General features: G+C 37.6%; 1 protein-coding gene across 3 annotated transcripts; it reads left to right on the forward strand.

Annotated features, from left to right (window-relative positions):
• The first annotated feature begins 6,779 nt into the window (after positions 1-6,779).
• Positions 6,780-19,716, forward strand: LOC109138259 (integrin alpha-M-like). Of its 3 annotated transcripts, XM_027289240.1 has the most exons (30): positions 6,780-6,953; positions 8,302-8,404; positions 8,510-8,607; positions 9,440-9,510; positions 9,626-9,740; positions 9,997-10,124; positions 10,255-10,397; positions 10,653-10,803; positions 10,971-11,121; positions 11,241-11,314; positions 11,454-11,574; positions 12,124-12,260; positions 12,345-12,491; positions 12,584-12,796; positions 12,919-13,052; positions 13,791-13,933; positions 14,020-14,174; positions 14,403-14,531; positions 14,807-14,880; positions 15,719-15,860; positions 15,978-16,073; positions 16,166-16,245; positions 16,348-16,434; positions 16,530-16,599; positions 16,678-16,776; positions 16,878-16,958; positions 18,236-18,346; positions 18,450-18,563; positions 18,648-18,758; positions 18,909-19,716. In XM_027289240.1, exons 1-30 carry the CDS (start codon positions 6,917-6,919, stop codon positions 19,002-19,004), a joined length of 3,411 nt encoding a protein of 1,136 aa, XP_027145041.1. In that variant the 5' UTR covers positions 6,780-6,916; the 3' UTR covers positions 19,005-19,716. The 3 variants fall into 3 exon arrangements, with proteins under 3 accessions (XP_027145041.1, XP_027145042.1, XP_027145043.1); XM_027289242.1 differs by lacking the exon at positions 8,510-8,607 and having other exon boundaries at positions 6,798-6,953; XM_027289241.1 differs by lacking the exons at positions 9,440-9,510; positions 9,626-9,740.
• The last annotated feature ends 1,349 nt before the right edge of the window (positions 19,717-21,065 follow it).

Raw genomic sequence — 21,065 nt, forward strand, 5'->3', positions numbered from 1 at the left:
GAGGAAATAAAACCAGACATGTGAAATTAGACACGCCATGACAGAAATGCTAGTTGGAAAAAACACTGGTAGTAGATGTACTGTGGGCCAATGTGTTACAACAACATTCATCTTCGACTTACTCTGATGATCTCTGCACCACCTGGTATCCAAACCTGCGCATCATGACTGAGGGACTTCAAGCCGGGGTCGATATTAAAACAAAGTGCAGCTTTTAACACTGAATGAATAGGAAGAAAGAACTATATCATTTTTGACTTAAAGATTAAAATCTATTGCTTGTGTGTTGCTTTTGGTGCATTATACAGGATGTAGTGTACCAATAGGGTGTGCCAAAAGTGTCTCAAAACAATTCTTAGTTAGAAAACATACTGAAGATCACATATCTGAGCTGATTCTCTGTAATCTTTCCTCCATTCTGTAATGTAGAAACCCCTGTTATAATAATAATTGTACAAAGAATTCAATTTAGCATCAGAAATTTAGATTTAAGTCAAGGTTTTGTCGAGAAACGTTATTTTATGAACTTTTATAAATCACGCCTTCAATTAAGTGATGATACTAAAGTCTTGCAAAGAACACACTCTTACACATGACATCAGGGCACAAATCACCCAAACACACACGACATCACTGTTATCGAGGTTCAGTGTTCTTCCTGTGATTTCCCACTCTCCTACCTGAGCCACAGCAGTTCAGTGCACTGTTCCCTTGACTTTGCCCTTATTCATTTTACTTTTGTCAATTTATTGTCGTATTTGGCTTTTATTCACTGGAAGTGGTCAGAAAATTTCAACCTGAAGAGACCATGAAGTTCGTTCTCTTTTTAAACAAGACTACACCCTATGTATGATGTATGAATGTCGTTGCACAACTAAAGTATTCCTTGTTATACTTTTCCCAGATTGCTCTGCTTTTTTTTATGTATATATTTGGATTTTGTGGATTGAATTTTCAAATTTGGAACATGACAATATTCAGTTGACCCTAACTCTGACGTCATTTCAACAATTTATGTTTTAATGACTATAACTTTTGTTTGTTTGTTTTTCCCTCGATACAGACTTTATACTTGGCAACTGGATTTAGGTTTCCTTAAAAATCAGTCAAAATGTTTTCTGATAGCACTATAATAATAACATAAATGTAAATAAACCGATATAGTCTTAGGATCAGGAATGGCTCTGCTGACCGCATTTGATGTTTGATGTTTGATTCTGAGGAAATTAAATAACAAATGTGGATCTGATTATCTTCATTGTTTTTCTACACATCTTATCCAGTTATCATTTTCTTTTAGCCCTGGTGGTTTTTAAAATACCAAACCCTGAGAATAAGTTACTATAGGAACATACGTACATTCGATAAAGATGTTGTACATGTGATAGAATGTCACAAAATTAATGACAAGTATTTTCACTGTGGCAAAAATATTTATAAAGACAAAAACAAAAAAAATCAACTTGTCTTACCTGACAAGAAAACATAGTGGTAATTATCCTGTCCATTGTGTGCCCCATGGAAAATTCTGATGAGTGGCTGCACAAAATAAAACCGTTAAACTATTGTCTTTCTGGCCACCGACAAACTATTTCTGTTACTCAAACTGTGAAGGCGGGAGATGTCGAAAGTAAAGTGTCAAATTCAGAATGTGACTCAAATAAGTCAGCCAGTTTGAGCGAACTATATTAGGTGGGGTTACATACACTATTGAACCTCTGTCACAAACACTGAGAAGATGATAAATATGTACAGGTTAAAAAAAGAATAAATAGCAAAAAACAGCACAAAAAAACAGCTGTAATTGTGTGGTGCAGTGCTAAAGTCTTTGCTAAAAAAATAAGTTGAAGTGATTTTATAGATCATTTTTTCATAGTTTTTTATTTGTGACAGTAGCAGGAAATGCACCATGTACAAATCTCCTGCTTTTCTTGACATATTACAATTGTTCCTTCTTCTTCTATCTTCTTCTTCTTCTTTCTTCTGTTGCTGTTGGTGGGGGAAGCTGTTATAACAAAACACATGGAAATTGCAAGATTTCACAAAACATACACGCACACACACACACACTCCTACACACACACGCAAAAATTCATACTACAATAAACCTACTACCAAAATAAATATGTCAGTTTTGTTTTACTTCCTCTATACTGTAGCTCCATAGGTCAGCAAATAATTTATCAGTGTGCTTATTATATAACAGGCACACACACACTATGAATTGTCAGAATGTTAGTGGATTAAATACCTGCTGACTTTATGTCTCTTACTACTGAACTGTGAACTGTTTACACTGTTAACACCTGTTTTATATTTGCTATATTCACACTGGTTACACCAATTCACTGTTCATACTGTTTATGTCTTTTATATTGCTCAGAGCAATGTGGTGGTTTTATTATACTAACTCTATGCAAGTCATAAATAACAAAACAATACTACCCTAACTACAGCTGTCATTGGTGTGTGTAGTGCTTGTAATGGAAAATTTTATTACTGATTGTATGTTCTTTTATAAACCATCCTTCTACCACCTCAGAAATATTGCCAACTCCGGCCAAATCTCACCTTACCAGACTGTGAAAAACTAGTCCACGCCTTGTCTCCTCCAGACTTGATTACTGTAACGCACTCCTCATCGGGACCCACAGGAAACACCTTCAGCAATTACAACTGTCCAGAACACGCTGCTAGGATCCTGATGCGAGTCCGAAACTATCACCCCGTCCTTCTTCACTGCACTGGCTTCCAATCTCCTCTAGAATCAGTACAAAATTTCTCTTCTCACCCATCAGTGCATCTATGGCAACGCTCCCACCTACCTCAAAGAACTGCTCACCCCTCAAACCCCACCACGATCCCTCCGCTCCAAAACTTTAACAAACTCTTCTGCCCGAGGACCAAGCTAAGACCATGGGCGACAGAGCCTTCTGTGCCGCTGCACCCCACCTCTGGAACTCGCTCCCTGATCAACTCAGATCACCACAGACTCTGGAAAATTTAAAAAAGGACTTAAAACTTTTTTCCACATGTATTTAAACTGATTTCTCTTGCTGTGATTTATTTGTTTCTGTGCTTGTGTGCTTAACTTTGTGTGTATTGTAGCACTTTGAGATTTCATTCAAATGTAAAGTGCTTATAAATTAAACTTTTATTATTATATTATTGAAAGCCATGTCTGATCTCAGTTTTTAGTATAAATCTGTGGTGCCTTATAGTTCTGTTTGGTTTTATCAGTACCTTGCCACTTGGTTGCAGTCTTTCTCATTTATGCAGTTGTTTTGCGCAGTAGTGTTTGATGTATAAACTTGACCTTGGTTCACACAGTCCAGAAGAGCTTGTTAGTGAGGTTTGATAGTGATGGGCATATTCCATTGTAGCCACCTGCAACAGTTGTAATATCATAATAATGATGAATACTCGTAGACATGCACAGTATAGAATCACGTGGGACCACCCCACCCTGAACATTTTCTGCAAACTGTCTTGTGCACTTGTAGAACTGTTCCCCTTGCAAGAATAAATGACAAAGCCATTATGGAGCAATGATTGACTCAAGTGTTTATTTTGGGTTGTGTTTTCCAGAGAATTTCAGCAAACTGCTAAATTAATGCATCTTCCATCCATTATCTGTAACCACTTCCTCATCGGGTCACAGTGCCTTGGAGCCTATCCCAGCTGACTTTGGGTGAGATGCAGGTACACTACCCTGGACAAGTTGCCAGCTCATCGCAGGGTGGTACTAAATCCTTTGCTGAAAAATAAGCAACTTGTATGACATACTAATGGTTGTCTTATTTAATATACTTATACTTATTAGTTTTGGCTGTGCTCGTGTGATACACCTAATGGGAAGAACACATAGTTATTTTTTTTGTTCCGGTTTGGTTTCCCATTTGTTAGTTTAAACTTAAATACATCATGTCAGTGGGAAGCATGCTCCACACACTTTCACAGAAACAGGCATGTCATTATGAAAATAACCATCACTCTTTCTTTCAAGTGCAATAACATCCAAAGAATGGATCATGCTTAGCTTTATCATGTTAGCTTATATAACTATACATTTGTTTAACTCAAGAAATCCACCACTATATTCATGTAATAATGTAAATCACAAACCCTCTTTAGCTGAGGATGATTATTAGTAGTAATAGTATTTAAATGACTTTCGAGCCAAAACCATGAAACATAGTACACACAGGGACAACTGCACAACTTATAATGCATCTTTAAACACAAACCGGACACATAACAGCTCATGTATAACTTTAGGAATAACCCCCCTTTAAGTTGTAAACAGTCGACCTATCTTCCTTTAACATTAACCATCGGTCAATGTTAAGATTGTCCTTCACAATAAAATGTTGAAAATATATTTAACACTAAGCTGGTTACTACAGGCAGTAATAAAGTACTGTGTAAAATTATATACTCATGTAAACATCAGATTTGGACCGGGAACAAACAAAAAGTAACTATGCGTTCTACCATTAGGGTGTATCACACGAGCACAGCCAAAACTAATAAGTATAAGTATATTAAAATAAGACAACCATTAGTATGTCATATCAAGTTGCTTATTTTTCAGCAAAGGATTTAGTACCACCCTGCGATGAGCTGACAACTTGTCCAGGGTAGGTGTACCCTGCATCTCACCCAAAGTCAGCTGGGATAGGCTTCAAGGCACTGTGACCCTGATGAGGAAGTGGTTACAGATAATGGATGGAAAGATGCATTAATTTAGCATGTTGCTGAAATTCTCTGGAAAACACAACACAAAATAAACATCTTGAGTCAATCAATTGCTCCATAATGGCTTTGTCATTTTATTCTTGCAAGGGGAACAGTTCTACAAGTGCACAAGACAGTTTGCAGAAAATGTTCAGGGTGGGGTGGTCCCACGCTGATTCTTATACTGTGCACGTCTACGAGTATTCATCATTATTATGATTTACTTATCAAACTGTTGCAGGTGGCTACAATGGAATATGCCCATCACTATCAAACCTCACTAACAAGCTCTTCTGGACTGTGTGAACCAAGGTCAAGTTTATACATCAAACAACTACTGCTGCAAACAACTTGCATAAATGAGAGAAAGACTGCAACCAAGTGCAAGGTACTGAGTAAAACCAAACAGAACTATAAGGCACACAGATTTATACTTAAAAACTGAGATCAGACATGGCTTCATATAATAATAATAATAATAAGTTTAATTTATAAAGCACTTTACATTTGAATGAAATCTCAAAGTGCTACAATACACACAAAGTATATGCACACAAGCAACAGAAACAAATAAATCACAGCAAGAGAAATCATGTTAAATACGATGTGGAAAAAAGTTTTAAGTCCTTTTTTAAAATTTTCCAGAGTCTGTGGTGATCTGAGTTGATCAGGGAGCGAGTTCCAGAGGTGGGGTGCAGCGGCACAGAAGGCTCTGTCGCCCATGGTGCTTAGCTTGGTCCTCGGGCAGAAGAGTTTGTTAAAGTTTTTGGAGCGGAGGGATCGTGTTGGGGTTTGAGGGGTGAGCAGTTCTTTGAGGTAGGTGGGAGCGTTGCCATAGATGCACTGATGGGTGAGAAGAGAAATTTTGTACTTGATTCTAGAGGAGATTGGAAGCCAGTGCAGTGAATGAAGGACGGGGGTGATATGTTCTGATTTTCGGACTCGCATCAGGATCCTAGCAGCGCTGTTCTGGACTAGTTGTAATTGCTGAAGGTGTTTCCTGTGGGTCCCGATGAGGAGTGCGTTACAGTAATCAAGTCTGGAGGAGACAAAGGCGTGGACTAGTTTTTCACAGTCTGGTAAGGTGAGATTTGGCCAGAGTTTGGCAATATTTCTGAGGTGGTAGAAGGATGGTTATAAAAAGAACATACAATCATGTAATATAAATTTTCCATTACAAGCACTACACACACCAATGACAGCTGTAGTTAGGGGTAGTATTGTTTTGTTATTTATGATCTTGCATAGAAGTTAGTATAATAAACCACCACATTGCTCTGAGCAATATAAAAGACATAAACAGTATGAACAGTGTAATTGGTGTAACCAGTGTGAATATAGCAAATATAAAACAGGTGTTAACAGTGTAAACAGTTCAACAGTTCAGTAGTAAGAGACATAAAGTCAGCAGGTATTTAATCCACTAACATTCTGACAATTCATAGTGTGTGTGTGCCTGTTATATAAATAGCACACTGATAAATTATTTTGCTGACCTATGGAGCTACAGTATAGAGGAAGTAAAACAAGAACTGGACATATTTATTCTGGTAGTAGGTTTATTGTGAGTATGAATTTTTGCGTGTGTATGTAGGAGTGTGTGTGTGTGTGTGTGCGTGTATGTTTATGGTGAAATCTGTGCAATTTCCATGTGTTTGTTATAAAACAGCTTCCTCTCCACCAACAGCAAAGAAGAAAGAAGAAGAAGAAGATAGAAGAAGAAGGAACAATGTTAATATGTCAAGAAAAGCAGGAGATTTGTACATGTGTGCATTTCCTGCTACTGTCACAAATAAAAAACTATGAAAAAATTATCTAATAAAATCACTTCAACTTATTTTTTCAGCAAAGACTTTAGCACTGCACTCACCAATTACAGCTGTTTTTTTGTGCTGTTTTTTGCTATTTATTCTTTTATTTAACCTGTACAGTATTTATCAGTCTTCTATCAGTGTTGTGAACAGAGGTTCAATAGTGTATGTAACCCCACCTATATAAGAGTTCCTCAAACTGGCTGACTTATCTTTGAGTCACATTCTGAATTTGACACTTTACTTTCGACATCTCCCGCCTTCACAGTTTGAGTAACAGAAATAGTTTGTCGGTGGCCAGAAAGTACAATAGTTTAACGGTTATTTTGCATGAGCACATCATCAGAATTTTCCATGGGAGCATCACAATGGACAGGATAATTACCACTATTGTATTCTTGTCAGGTAAGACAAGTTGATTTTTTTGTTTATTGTTTCTTTATAAATATTTGTGCCAGCAGTCAAAATATCTTGTCATTTAATTTTGTGATATTTTTATCACATTTACAACATCTTTATCGAATGTGCGTTATGTTCCTATAGTAACTTATTATCAGGGTGTGGTATTTTAAAACCACCAGGGCTAAAAAAAATTGATAACTGGAGTAAGAGTGTGTAGAAAAACAATGAAGATAATCAGATCCACATTTGTATTTAATTTTCTCAATGAATCAAACATCAAACATCAATATGCGATCAGCAGAGCCATTCCTGATCCTAAGACTATTATCGGTTTATATTTACATTTATGTTATTATTATAGTGCTATCAGAAAACATTTTGACTGATTTTTAAGGAACACCTAAATCCAGTTGCAAGTATTAAATGTCTGTATCGAGGGAAAAAACAAACAAACAAAAGTTATAGTCATTTAAACATAAATTGTTGAAATGACGTCAGAGTTAGGGTCAACTGAATATGTCATGTTCCAAATTTGAAAATTCAATCCACAAAATCCAAATATATACATAAAAAAAAACAGTTTGGCAAGAAAAATCAGAACCTAAGGGCATTTTTTCATCTTCATAACTATTATTTATTGACCAAAGCAGAGCAATCTGGAAAAAGTATAACAAGGAAGACTTTATTTGTGCAACGACATTCATTACATCATACATAGGGTGTAGTCTTGTTTAAAAAGAGAACGAACTTCACTGGTCTCTTCAGGTTGAAATTTTCTGACCACTTCCAGTGAATAAAAGCACATACATGACAATAAATTGGACAAAAGTAAAATGAATAAGGGCAAAGTCAAGGGAACAGTGCACTGAACTGCTGTGGCTCAGGTAGGAGAGTGGGAAATCACAGGGAAGAACACTGAACCTCGATAACAGTGACGTCGGTGTGTGTTTGGGTGATTGTGCCCTGATGTCTGTGTAAGAGTGTTTCTTTGCAGAGCTTTTAGTATCATCACTTAATTGAAGGCGTTTGATTATAACAGTTCAGTAAAAATACGTTTCTCTGCAAAACCTTGACTGTAAATCTAAAGTTTCTGATGCTAAATTGAATTTTAAATTATTATTATTATAACAGTGTTTCTGCTAATACAGAATGGAGGAAAGATTACAGAGAATCAGCTCAGATGTGATCTTCAGTATGTTTTCTAAACTAAGAATTGTTTTGAGACACTTTGGCACACCCTATTGGTACTACTACATCCTGTACAGTAAATGCACCAAAAGCAACACACAAGCAATAGATTTTAATCTTTAAGTCAGAAAAATGATATGGTTCTTTCTTCTCAATTCTTCAGTGTTAAAAGCTGCACTTTGTTTTAATATCGACCCCGTGGCTTGGAAGTCCCTCAGTAATGATGCTGCAGGTTTTGGATACCAGGTGGTGCAGAGATCATCAGAGTAAGTCAAAGCTGAATGTTGTTGTAACACATTGGCCCACAGTACATCTACTACCAGTGTTTTTTTCCAACTAGCATTTCAAAATGTCTGGTTTTATTTCCTCAGTTTGCTGGTCAGTGCTCCTCTTGAACAGTTTGCACCGAATGGAAGGGGTCAAATATATAAATGTTCTACCACATCCTGTCAAAAACTTTCAGTTCCACGTAAGCAGCTTCTAATTTATACATATGAAGATAAATAGATGGGTATTTTATTGCCCTTTCAAGAAAATGTGTTGCCTACGTTTGTATGTGTTGATGCTGTTGTTAGCACTGTTGCATCACAGCAAGAAAGTTCCTTGTTCAAACCTCAGCTGGGGCCTTTCTACTGTATGTCAAATTGGCATGTTCTCCCCATGTCTGCGTGGGTTCAGCTTCAGCTTCCTCCCACAGTCAAAAAACATGCATGTTAAGTGGTGACTCTGAGTTGCTCGTGAGTGTGAACGTGAGTGCAAATGATTATTTGTCTCTATGTGTCAGCCCTTTGATTAACTGGCTACTTCTCGACGATGTGACCCACCCTTCCCCTGATAGCAGCTGGGACTGGATGCAGCACCAGGATAAGCGATGATGGAAAATGGCTGGATCGCTGGATTCAGCCTTCAAGTCATATACTAACTTGCAAACGAAAGAAAAAACTGTTATTGCTGTTGAAAATTGCAGAGATGCACTGTTGCCACACAGAAAGTTGGTTCAAACCTCAGCTGGGGCTTTTCTGTGTAGAGTTTTTAGTTCTCCTTGTGACTTCCTCTCAAGGTTAACTGGTGTTGGTAAATGTGAACATGAGTGCTTATTTGTCGCTATAACCTCTCGCTTGTCCAGCCTCCGCAACCCTGATAAGGATAAGCAAGTATGGAAATGGATGGAGTATATACTGGTCAATGTTGCTAAAAGTTATCAGTATATATCAGTTATAGTATATATATAGTTATAGTGATCACTGAGACTATTTAGTATCTTGAATGACTGTTTTAACTGATGAATGTTTTTAATGCAGAGCCAGACTTTGCAGTCAACATGTCCCTTGGTTTGACAATGACAAGTGATCCTATCACACAAAACACCATGGTGAGCTGGTAAACTGCAAAGATTCACAGTACAATGTTAAAATCAGTGCAGGGGTCAGAGAAAGTCATCTCAAATAACATTATTTATTAACTAGGACTTAACTGTCTTTTTTCAGGCATGTGGACCAACCATCCCAAAGGACTGTCAGAGTATTACCATGTACAATGGTGTATGCTTTAACATAGACCGTTCTGATCATGTTGGAAGTGCTGTGCCATCTTCTCTTCCAGGTTAATATGTTGAGTTTTCTTATCTAAAAGGTGGTGGTAGAAGAAATAAAAGTGATTATTTATATATTATATATTTGATGTATAATGATGTTAAACCCAGTGGCTCACCTGGTGTGCCACTATGTACCAGGGCTAAGTCCTTACTGCAGAAGCCCAGTTATCCTCACACACACAACCAAACCCATGGATACCTCATGGATATGGCCAGAAGTTGGATTAGTTTAATTGACTTTCATTATCATCTTATCTTTGACAGAGTGTCAAATTGAAGCTGACATTGCATTTCTGTTGGATGGCTCAGGCAGCGTAAATTCAAATGATTTTCAAAGAATGAAGGTGTTTGTGAAAGATCTGGTTAGATCGTTCGTTGGACAAGACACACAGGTAGAGTTTTATTCTATTGAAACCAAAAAATGATGCAGGTAGTTGGAAAAATACAGCTGTTTTAGGCACATTTTTTAATGTATTATTTATTTCCATATATATTAACATGCTGTTTTATTTTTGTTTGCAGTTTGCCATTTCCCAGTTCTCCACAGGATTCAAAGTCCATTACTATTTTAATACATTTAGCACTCAAAATTGGCAAGGACAAATTGATGGAATACGTCAGTTAGGTGGATGGACTTACACAGCAAATGCCATCAAACGTGTTGTGTAAGTGCAGACATGATGATATTATATGACCTTACCTCAAGGTGATTTCATGTACAAACAGGAAGTGAAGTGTTAAAACTTTGAATTGTGTTGTGAGAATTTCCACATATCTATTCAAATTCTGATTCGATGTGATAACTGGTATTTGGGTGAACCAACCTTTTATTTTCTTAATCATACCAGACATTTTTAACCCAATAAAATGTACAATATATATTTAAATAATATATTTAAAGCAGATCTTTCTTTTGACAGCCAAGATGTCTTCTCACCATATCGTGGTGCCAGGCCAAAAGTCAAGAGGGTTTTAATAGTCATTACAGATGGAGAGTCTAATGATCGGAATGATTTGCGAGGTGCATCAAATTTAGCAGGAAATGCAAAGATTGTTCGATTTGCTATTGGGGTAAGTTGTATCCATTCTCTCTCACACACACACATATATCTATATACCTATACTGTATATAATCAATTTGAGAGTCAGTAAATGGAGTCAGCAATTTAAATTTAAACAAATCAATTCTGTTACAAATTACATCTCCTTTCTCCAACACTTTTTATCAACATCCCTAGGTGGGGAGTGCATTTGATAAAACCGATGCAAAAGAGGAACTGAAAACCATTGCATCTTCTCCCCCAGACGAACATGTGTTTCAAGTGGGGAACTTTGGTGCACTTGAAACAATAAGAAACAATTTGCAGGAAAAAATCTTTTCCATTGAAGGTACAGACTATAAACTTAATATAACGGCTTAAAGTTTGTGTTTTCAGTTAAAATGACTGTTGGTCATAATATCATGCTGCATTAAGAAACTTTCATGCTGATTTATGCTGCTGTTACAGGATCTCAAACAGATGGAGAGTCACTGAAATTGGAAATGTCTCAGGAGGGATTCAGTGCAGCTTATGTGCCCAAGGTAATTCAACAGAAACTCTTGTGGCTGAAAATCACAAAGACTTAGTTACAGTATACATGTACATAGAATCCAGTGTGATGAATTTAGCTGATGTTTTTACGGTGAACAAATGTTCTTTAAAGTTCTGTCTAAATTGCAGGGATTTCAAATGGGTATTGTTGGTGCCAACCAGTGGAAGGGAGGCTACATGAAATACACAAGCTCAGGCATGAAGAGTGGCTCTTATGAGCCTTTGAATGTGGAGTCTGACAGCTATCTGGGTATGAATATGACAGTAACAAACTAACACATATAGATGTCATCATGTATGTGCAGCGCTCTATTGCAGATGTTCGTCCCATGTTTTGGAAAGCTTTTCAAAAGGGGACAGGAAAAAGGAAAATAAGGAATAAGGAGTCAAAGTTTGGACTTTGTATCTTTTGTTTGTGTTTTAATGTCCCATGTGAAACACCAAAAATGAAATGTTTTTGAAAAAGAAGTCGATCCATCCAAATACAAAGTAAAATCTTCTAAATAAAAAAAAAACAATCACCAAATTTTTATTTAAACCTGTTAATACATCAGGAAATCCTGCCCTGCCCACAAAACAAGAAAGCAGGATGAGTTTTTATTCTGTTAAATTAAACAACTTATGTATTATTTTTAAGTAACTATTATAATTAAGTAACTTATGTAACGTCACTTTGTTCTCTATAGAGGAAATGATCATGATTAGTTATTTTGCTAGTTTGCTGATAAAATAAGCATTTGTCAACAGTTGGCCAAACCTTTGGATACTTTAACGTATAGGTTTGACTCCTGAATTCTAGGTTACTCCATGGCAGTTGCTAACACGAGGCAAGGCTCGATGACAATTGTTGGTGCTCCAAGATATCAACACAGAGGAGTTGTGATGGCAGTTGATCCAAGCGGCAATTTCAAAAAGATTGATCCCTTTCCATGGCAGGTGTGTGTTTATAATAAATGGCCCTGAAATACAACATGAAGCATGTTCAGACATTATTTTCTTTTTTATTTGTTCCTTACACAGTTTCAGAGTGGTGAATATTTTGGGGCAGAGGTTTGTACCATGGATGTGGATCGTGACACCTACACTGACCTAATCTTCATATCTGCCCCTATGTATATGGACACTGACAGAGAAGGAAGAGTTTACGTTTGCAGCTTAAGTGTTTTGGTATATGAGCATTTTTTCCAGTGCGATTAAATTATTCTATTGTTTTTTGAATGACCTGCAAACATTGACTTTCATCCTTATATTTTCACCAGAATGTCGACTGTCACTTAGATTCTCCATTTGTACTAAGAGGGGAAGCATCTGACAGAGGAAGGTTTGGGTCTTCTCTTGCTGTTCTGCCTGATCTTAACACAGATGGTCTTAATGATTTGGCCGTTGGAGCACCTTTGGAGGATGATGGTCAAGGCAGCATTTACATATTCCACGGTGAACCAGGAGGAAGAATCAGTCGTCTACATACCCAGGTGAGTGAGATCAGATAAACTTGAACAGATCCAGTATCTATGGCTTCATGTTTGCCACTGTATTTAATACACAATGGATACTATTTTCAGTGTGATTCATTTAAATATTGACATTTATGTAGAGAATTGCTGGATCTAAAGTCCAGTCAGGACTGAAGTTCTTCGGGATGTCGATCAGTCAGTCATCTTTTGACCTGAGTCAAGACCTTCTGCCTGACTTAGCGGTGGGTTCAAAGGGTAAAGTTATTTTACTCAGGTAAGTCCAAGATGTTCCTATAATACATTTTACATTTAGTGTAATTCTACCTATTTGTGTAAATCATACGACAATAAGGTTTACCAGCTAAATTAGTTATCTTGTTCATGTTAGGGGGATTTTTAAAGAAAAACTCTTAAATAAGGAAGACTTGATTCAAATTATCAAAATTTAAGTTCAATTTATTATTTGTGTACAAGAAGAAGCATTTAACAGTGCAACACACAAGCACAGGGGTTACAGAGAAAAGGCTACCTGAGGAGCCCTAACTGTTGGTTCTTATACATTTTTAAAAATGGGCTGTCTCAGACACCTCCCTCACTCATGAGTCTGCTCAGCAATGAACAATATGTATCAAAATGACACTTTTCAGGCCTGTTTCTCACGTCCTTGTCTCTCCTATCCTTGAACTACTGATATCTCGCCCTGCCATCCTCAGCAAAACACAGTCCAAATAAGGGAAGTGCACGAGACATGCAAAAGACAGGAAACACACACATTATATGAGTTAAAACATCTGAACGTCAGTATAACAGTTTTTTTTATAACAGTTCATTGTGCATTCCCAGTATGTAGCCACGAGGGGGCAATGTAGCCACAAGGGGGCACAAGCCAGTGTCTTATTGTGCCGGTCCCAAGCCCGGATAAATACAGAGGGTTGTGTTAGGAAGGGCATCCGATGTAAAACTTGCCAAATCAAAAATGCGAATTGAATCTAAAATCTCTGTGCATTCCCAGATCAAAGCCTATCGTATTGGTGGAAGCTACAGTGTCTTTCAGCCCAAGTCAAATCCCTACTCAAAAGGGAGACTGCTCACAACCATTGAGGACCAAAGCTGAAATCTGTTTTACCATGACCAAACGCTCTTCAGTAGACCAAGGTTCCTGATTCTCCACTGTCCATCTATTTAAATACTTGTATCTAGGTACCCAAATAACTTCTTAATTAAACTCTAATCTGTTACAGCAAGTGCAAGAATCAACTGTAATTTTACACTGGATTCCACCCGTAAGGCCCCAAACAACCGAGCTTACATCAGTGAGAAACAACGAATGACAAACAAATCAGTTGATCTTGACTTACGACAGCCAAAGTGCTTTGATGTGAACTTCTTTGTTGAGGTGAGTTACACACACAGTGTTAAAATCTGGTATATGTTTGGCTTTTGGAAAAAGATTCTTTATTGATCCCTGAGGGGAAATGTGGGTGATACATACAGAAGTCCAACAGAAGTAGAAAGCCACAGCCTCTGTCATACATTCATGTTTGACATGTTTCATGTTGTATTAAAGAGTCAGACCCTCACAACCTTGACAAATAGTATTTTACAGTAGTGCCTCTTCTTGCAGCCTTGTCCTGAAGATGCTCTCAATGTACTGTCCAATGAACTCACATTCACCTTTGAGGGTTTGCCTTCTGAAATATTAAATCTCAGCCCAAGTCTCGCCCTGAAGGCTCAGACAACTACTTTTCATCCTGTAAGTAATCTTTAACATTTATTGGTCAGTTTGAATTTGCTCATACTTCTTACATGTGGTCTTCATTGTCAGAACATTAACTGTACAAAGTTGAGCGGAAAAAAAATACTTTTAGTGAGTGGCTTCAACATACTAGCAGGTCTGCAGTACTGTGAAAAGTGCAGGAATCATCATGCCTCCTAAAATATGTTCAACTGTTTGTTTGAGTAGGCAGTCAGACTGTATGCTGTCATCTTTTCAGAACAAACGTGATTCATTTATACTCTTTTCCACAGTTAGGGTTCGAAATCAACTGCGGCACTGACAATAATTGTGTGGATAATCTGAAAGTGGATTTCAACTTCACTACGTGAGTTAAAAAGAAATTAAACCTGATTTAAGGGTGTTGTAGCGGCAATCTTCTATCGATCCAATAATCCTCTTTACCGCCACTATTAAGCAAACCATCGGCAATAAGCTTGACTGGTAATGAATCTTCCGACAAAGTAACTCTTTTCCAAAAAACTTTACTTTAAAAGCAAAAAACAAAGTTACAAGATTCAATCTTAAACGAACCGTCAAAAAACTATGTTGCTCCTTAGGCTGCTTAACCATATCTGACGTTTAAGTGGCTGTGACATCACTAACAACCAACCTAAAGGAGCATTTCAAATATTTTACAACTAAACTGTTAAACACTCTTAAAACTGTCATTATGGCTCCTACATTTCCAGCCCCTAATTGCTTGTGCTAGATGCAGAACAATTACCAAATATTATCAAATAGGAGAGCCATATAACATTCAACTTAATATCCATTACAGTGCTACAAACACACTATGTAAACATTCTTATTCATCTCCAAATTCTTTATTCATTATGGCTCCTACAAGTGTGGTTGCTTTTCTCTTTTCAAAGTGTTTGCACACTAATGGATCAGTGTGCTCTCTGAATTACTTTTTCGTTCAGTCTGGTTCAGCATAGTTGGGTAAAACCCACATATATTTGAGCCTTGTCGTTTTCAGGGTGAAATATCTTATATAGGGTATTTTTTGTACTTTCAAAAAGCCCAACTTTCATTGTGTAATGGTTTTAGCCAGGATCAATCAATCAGATTTAAAACAACTCAATGTTTTTACAGGTATTTTATTTGAAGGACCTCAACAATTTTCTGTTTTTTCAATTTTCCATATTGTCATAATATTTCAGATCCTTAGAGGTTAAAGTGGGCATTGATGAACTGTTGGATGTCACCGTGTCAGTGGAGAACAGCGAGGAAAACTCCTACAACAGCCGTGTCATTGTCACATACCCAGCCGGGCTCTCCTTTAGAAAGTTCACGATTCTGCAGGTAAGGTGTCCAAATCAAATTTGTTTCAGTTCATCTCTGCTCAACTGCTTTTTACAGTTCATACAGCAAATCTAGTGAATGTGTGTTTTTATTCTCTTTTATTTGTATTTAATAAAGGGAAGAATTGAGTGCAACTCCTTGGACAGTGAAGGCTTGTCGGAAGGAAGGACTGACTGCACTATTGACAAGCCAATTTTCAAGACCAACACCAAGGTTTGTTCTTTGTACAGAAGGATCTCGTCTTACTGATGCAGAAACAGTCGTGCTAAAGAGGAGCTAATCTGATCTCCTTCATTTAATTTTAGGCTTTCTTCATCATCTCCTATGGGATTGAAACCAATAGTCAACTTGACAAAATGATTTTTATCACTGCAAATGCAACCAGGTACTGTTTAGCTGCCTGCCCATAAGCACAGCAATATGCAAGCATGCATGTGTGCAATAGCACTATTCATCATGTGTACAAATAATTTCACCTCTCTTTTAGTGGGAACAACGAGCACTCAGTGTCAAGCGAACTCTACAAACAGAAATCAATTCCTGTGAAGTACAGCATTTTTGTTACATTTGAAAGGTTTGTGTTCTTTGTGAAGCAACAGACATGATTTGAAAAAGTAATAATATATTTTAAAACGTAATATTTCTAAAATATTGAATATGTCTGTTTAGTACTCTCAGCTACAACAATTTCACTTTCGGGAAGGATGATTTGGAGAAACCAGTCCAACAATCAATTGTGGTAAATATCTCATCAAAATACCAGTAACAGTTAATAAACTTGATTCAGACTTCACTTTAAAGCATCCTTTTCTTTTAGGTCACAAATGATATCAGAACACTGAATTTCACTGTGGTGATCAGGGTGCCAGTAAAGCTCGGTGATAAAGACATCTGGGCGGATTCAAGCAGTTTGCAGGTAACATGCAAATTTTTATGTAGCTACAATTTTATTGATGAAAAGATGTAAGGACCACATTTTGTTCTCTGTTACACTGACATGAAGTGGCTGTATTTCAGTTTCCAGACTGCCAAAGAGACAAAGATGAAGAACCACTGGTCAAAGATTTTGTTGCTCAGATACAGAAAAATAAATTAGTGGTAAGTATTCCTCTACCACCTATGAGTTAGGATTTCACCTAGAAATGTACAACATACTGTAGTATTTAGTGTGTTTGCAAAATGAATTATGATAGTACACTGCCTGATGTATTAATGCATGAGCACGGCCGGCCCTTGGATTTTAGTGGGACTAAACAAGATTTCGCTTGTGGACCCAAAACCTGCCTAGTGCAGTCAACAAATTGTACACACAAGTGCACACTAATTACTGACTGAATGCACACATACAATAGAGATGGATAAATCAATCAACATCAAATCTCTTGCTGTATTTGATGGTTGAGAAGTAGCTACAAACAAAAACATTATGTGCACAGTAAAGACAAATTGTTCACAGATCAAAACATTGTCCAGAAAACAATGAAGCTAGTTATTAAACTAGAAAGTCAGCCTAGAAACAGAAGATAGAGAAAGAGTCCACATCTGAACAATTTTGTTTGGATTCATCAGATTTTTCACATCATGTCAGGGGCTCGGGTCAGACATACTGACTTAATATTTACTACAAAAGCACATTTCACTGACACAGTGAGGCTTCACTTCTACTTGGCTTCAGATATGTCACATATAATTATGTTAATATAAAAGATTTCAGCATTGAGGAACAATCAGGCTACATTCATGATTTTATTGAGAATCGTTCTAAAGTTTCAGTGTTCCTGTACCCATAGTACAGTAGCTCAGAGGAGGAGGTGAGACACTGAATGAAGCTATTTACACACATATACTCCAGATGAATTCCATACCAAAGTCATTGTTTTGCAAAGGTAGCACACAACAGGAGACTCTCCATATCAGACGTGTTCTCTCATATTGACAAAACTACAAACCGGGTCTCAAAATGACAACACAGGTCCGTGACGCAGTTAAAAACTAATTCATAACTGATCATGTCACAGCACGACAGACACAGACAGCAGTGAGACAGAGACGACACAGAGAGCAGAGAGAGAGAGACAGGACACAATCAGCAGAGAGACAGACATGCAGCACCATGCAGCAGTGAGTTCCTCAGAGTATCAGAAGGAAAGAGACAAATCTGAATCTCTGAACGTGTGGCCTGTGAGGATGTGAAAGTTTAATTGCGTGAGTCTCACAGTGATTGCGAGAAAGTTGGCAGCCCTTGAATGACTCTGTCAACTTAACACCATACCATGTGAGGAGCAAGCAACATCAGAATGTGTTTTTTTTTAATCCAACTGGAATTTGCATGACATAAAAGTGTTTTCTGCTTTCTGCCATTTAATCTCCAACAGGACTGCTCTGTAGCCCAGTGCAGAGTGTTCAAGTGCAATATGTTCATGGGAAGACTGGAGAGGAAAACTCTCAAAATCTCTGCCAACCTTAGCTCACGATGGATACAGCAGGTAAATGATGACTATGTATAATATTCAACAAATAGGTTGTGTTTTAAGTGTGTTTTTATTACGTATTACGTATTATTTCTACCATTTCTAAAATCCAAAACAGATTGGACTTAAATCTGCCAAGTATCTCTTGACCAGCACTGCCAGTCTGGAGTACGACAGAAACCAGTACATCTTCTTTTCAACAGGGTCTAATAACAACCCACCCATTCGCAAGGTGATGCCACATTATTTCCATTTATTTGTGTTTTAAATGAGCCTGTATTTGTTCTACATTCTGTAATTTTATCTCTTTCTCTAGATTGAGGCAGAGGTGGAAGTGTATTCTGAACCAGACTTCACCAAAGAGATTGTTGGAGGATCCCTGGGAGGGTTGGCTCTACTGGCTTTACTGACCGCAGGCCTGTATAAGGTGAGACACTGTGCATACATTCTCAGGATATTATACAGCTCAATAGAGGCATTTTACAGTATTATTTTTTACCACATTCACTGATGCAGTGTGGTTCTTTTATTCATTATACATGTTATTTAAATGTCTTCCATTGTTTTCTACTCTCAGGCTGGATTCTTCAAGAGTAAATACAACGACATGATCAATGCTGATGAAGCAGATCCAGGGGATGATGGTGAACCCGAACAAACACCAGAAGCATAAAATCATTTAATGTCTCACAAATAAGATCTAATACATTAATGCTTTCAAAATATTCCAACAGCCACAGTGGTGCTCTCATTAGTACCTGTAGCATTTCTAATCTGAAGTGTAAACTATATAACGGTTTGCCATTTTCAGGAATGTACATGATTTGAGAGAAATATCCGTGCCATCGCTTTCAATTTATTGAAAAAGAAAGCTTATCTGCATCTGAAATCAATCCCTCTCTCACTTATTTACTAGTTTCTTTAACAGAGGTTCCCAACCTGGAGATCTGAACCCCAACAAGGGGTCAGAAAATTACTTCAATGGGTCACAAGTTAGAAAAAATTATTCAAAGTCTGAGGAGGGAAAATCAGTCCTTAGTTTCACTGCTCACATCTCAGATATGCACCCTGTGACAAATCAAGCAAGGTTGGGAACTGCTGTTCTATATATAATCATATATCTATATCATAGACCCATGATTTATTTCATAGTGAGCAGGAAATAAAATGTTCTTTCTAATCTAAATTTCTTTCTAATCTTTGGTGAACTGAATAGCCCATTGTTGCATTGCACAATAATAATAAAAAAAAGATTGTCATTACATATTGTTCTGTACTAACCCCTCAAATTCAATATTGTATGGTTAGTTGCTTACTTGCCCAAAATAACTATTTGATTGACAGTGAGAATTGCTTTACTAAGAAATAAAATATGAAATGTGCAATCCTTATTTAAGATTTTAGAATTTGCATATTAAGTGGTTACAGGTTAGTTGATGGATGGGGTGCAGTGGTTAACACTGTTGCCTCACAGCGAGAAGGTTTCTAGTTCAAACTGAGCGGGAGGGCTTGTGTCTGGAGTTTGCATGTTCTGCACGTGTCTGCGTGGGTTCTCTCCAGGTACTCCGGCTTCCTCCCACAGTCCAAAGACATGCACTAAATAGGTTAATTGATGACTCTAAATTGGCTGTAGGTGTGAATGGTTGTTTGTCTCAATGTGTCCAGGGTGTACCCTGCCTCTCAACCAAAGCTCATCCAGAGACATCTGAAACTCTTCAGAGAGAAATACTCTTGGGGTGTCGTGTAGCTCAGTTGATAGAGTATCCGCCCCATGTACGAAGGCACAGTCCTTGCTGCAGTGGACTAGGTTCGAATCCGACCTGCGGCCCTTTGCTGCATGTCATTCCCCATCTTTCTGCTGTCTCTGTAGAATAAAGCTTGAAAAGGCCAAAAAAATATCTTTAAAAAAAGAGAGAGAGAGAAACACTCTCCACTCACTTACATCTGGATTTAGACTCTCAGGAGGGCAAAGCACCAAATTTCATTATGCATTCCTAAATGTCTTTAACAAGTAGTGAATACAAAATGCTTCTACACTTAACGTTGAGAAGTATCGGGGGAGATGTGAGAATGAAGCTGTCAGAAATTAGGATTCCTTCACAAGTGTAGACCCCGTTGTAGGGACTAACCATCCAGGGCCACATTCAAGACCGTCACCTACAGCCTGACTGTTGACTATAGCTTTGGACTTAAAGCCTTTTCATGATACTTACTTGCAGAGCTTGTCTTTTGGAGTAGTTGGGAGATCTGGCAGACTATAGGTGTAGCTGCTCTCTCTCCATCCCAGTTGTTCACTGGTCCTGAACTGGACAAAGCTTGAGCTGATGTGGAAGTTGATCTAGGACTGGTAACAAGACACTCTGGAGTAGACTCCTGGCAGATTGGACCAGATTGAACAACTCCATACTGGCCCTGTTTGTTGACCAGTGCAAAACACTCTGAGTCACTGTCATGGTTTGGATGCAAAATGATTCTGGAAACAGTTCTGCACCATTCAGTCACAAATTTACAAGACATTTAAACACAATTAAGATCTCTTGAAATCACTTCGGCTAAGTATATAGTCAGTTAAGTATATAAAAACAAGACAACCATTAGTATGTCATATCAAGTTGCTTATTTTTCAGCAAAGGATTTAGTACCACCCTGCCTTGAGCTGGCGACTTGTCCAGGGTAGGTGTACCCTGCAACTCACACAAAGTCAGCTGGGATAAGCTTCAAGGCTTCCCATTGT

This window comes from Larimichthys crocea, chromosome XVI (assembly GCF_000972845.2).
Source record: "Larimichthys crocea isolate SSNF chromosome XVI, L_crocea_2.0, whole genome shotgun sequence".
In the NCBI taxonomy this organism is placed as follows: domain Eukaryota; kingdom Metazoa; phylum Chordata; class Actinopteri; family Sciaenidae; genus Larimichthys; species Larimichthys crocea.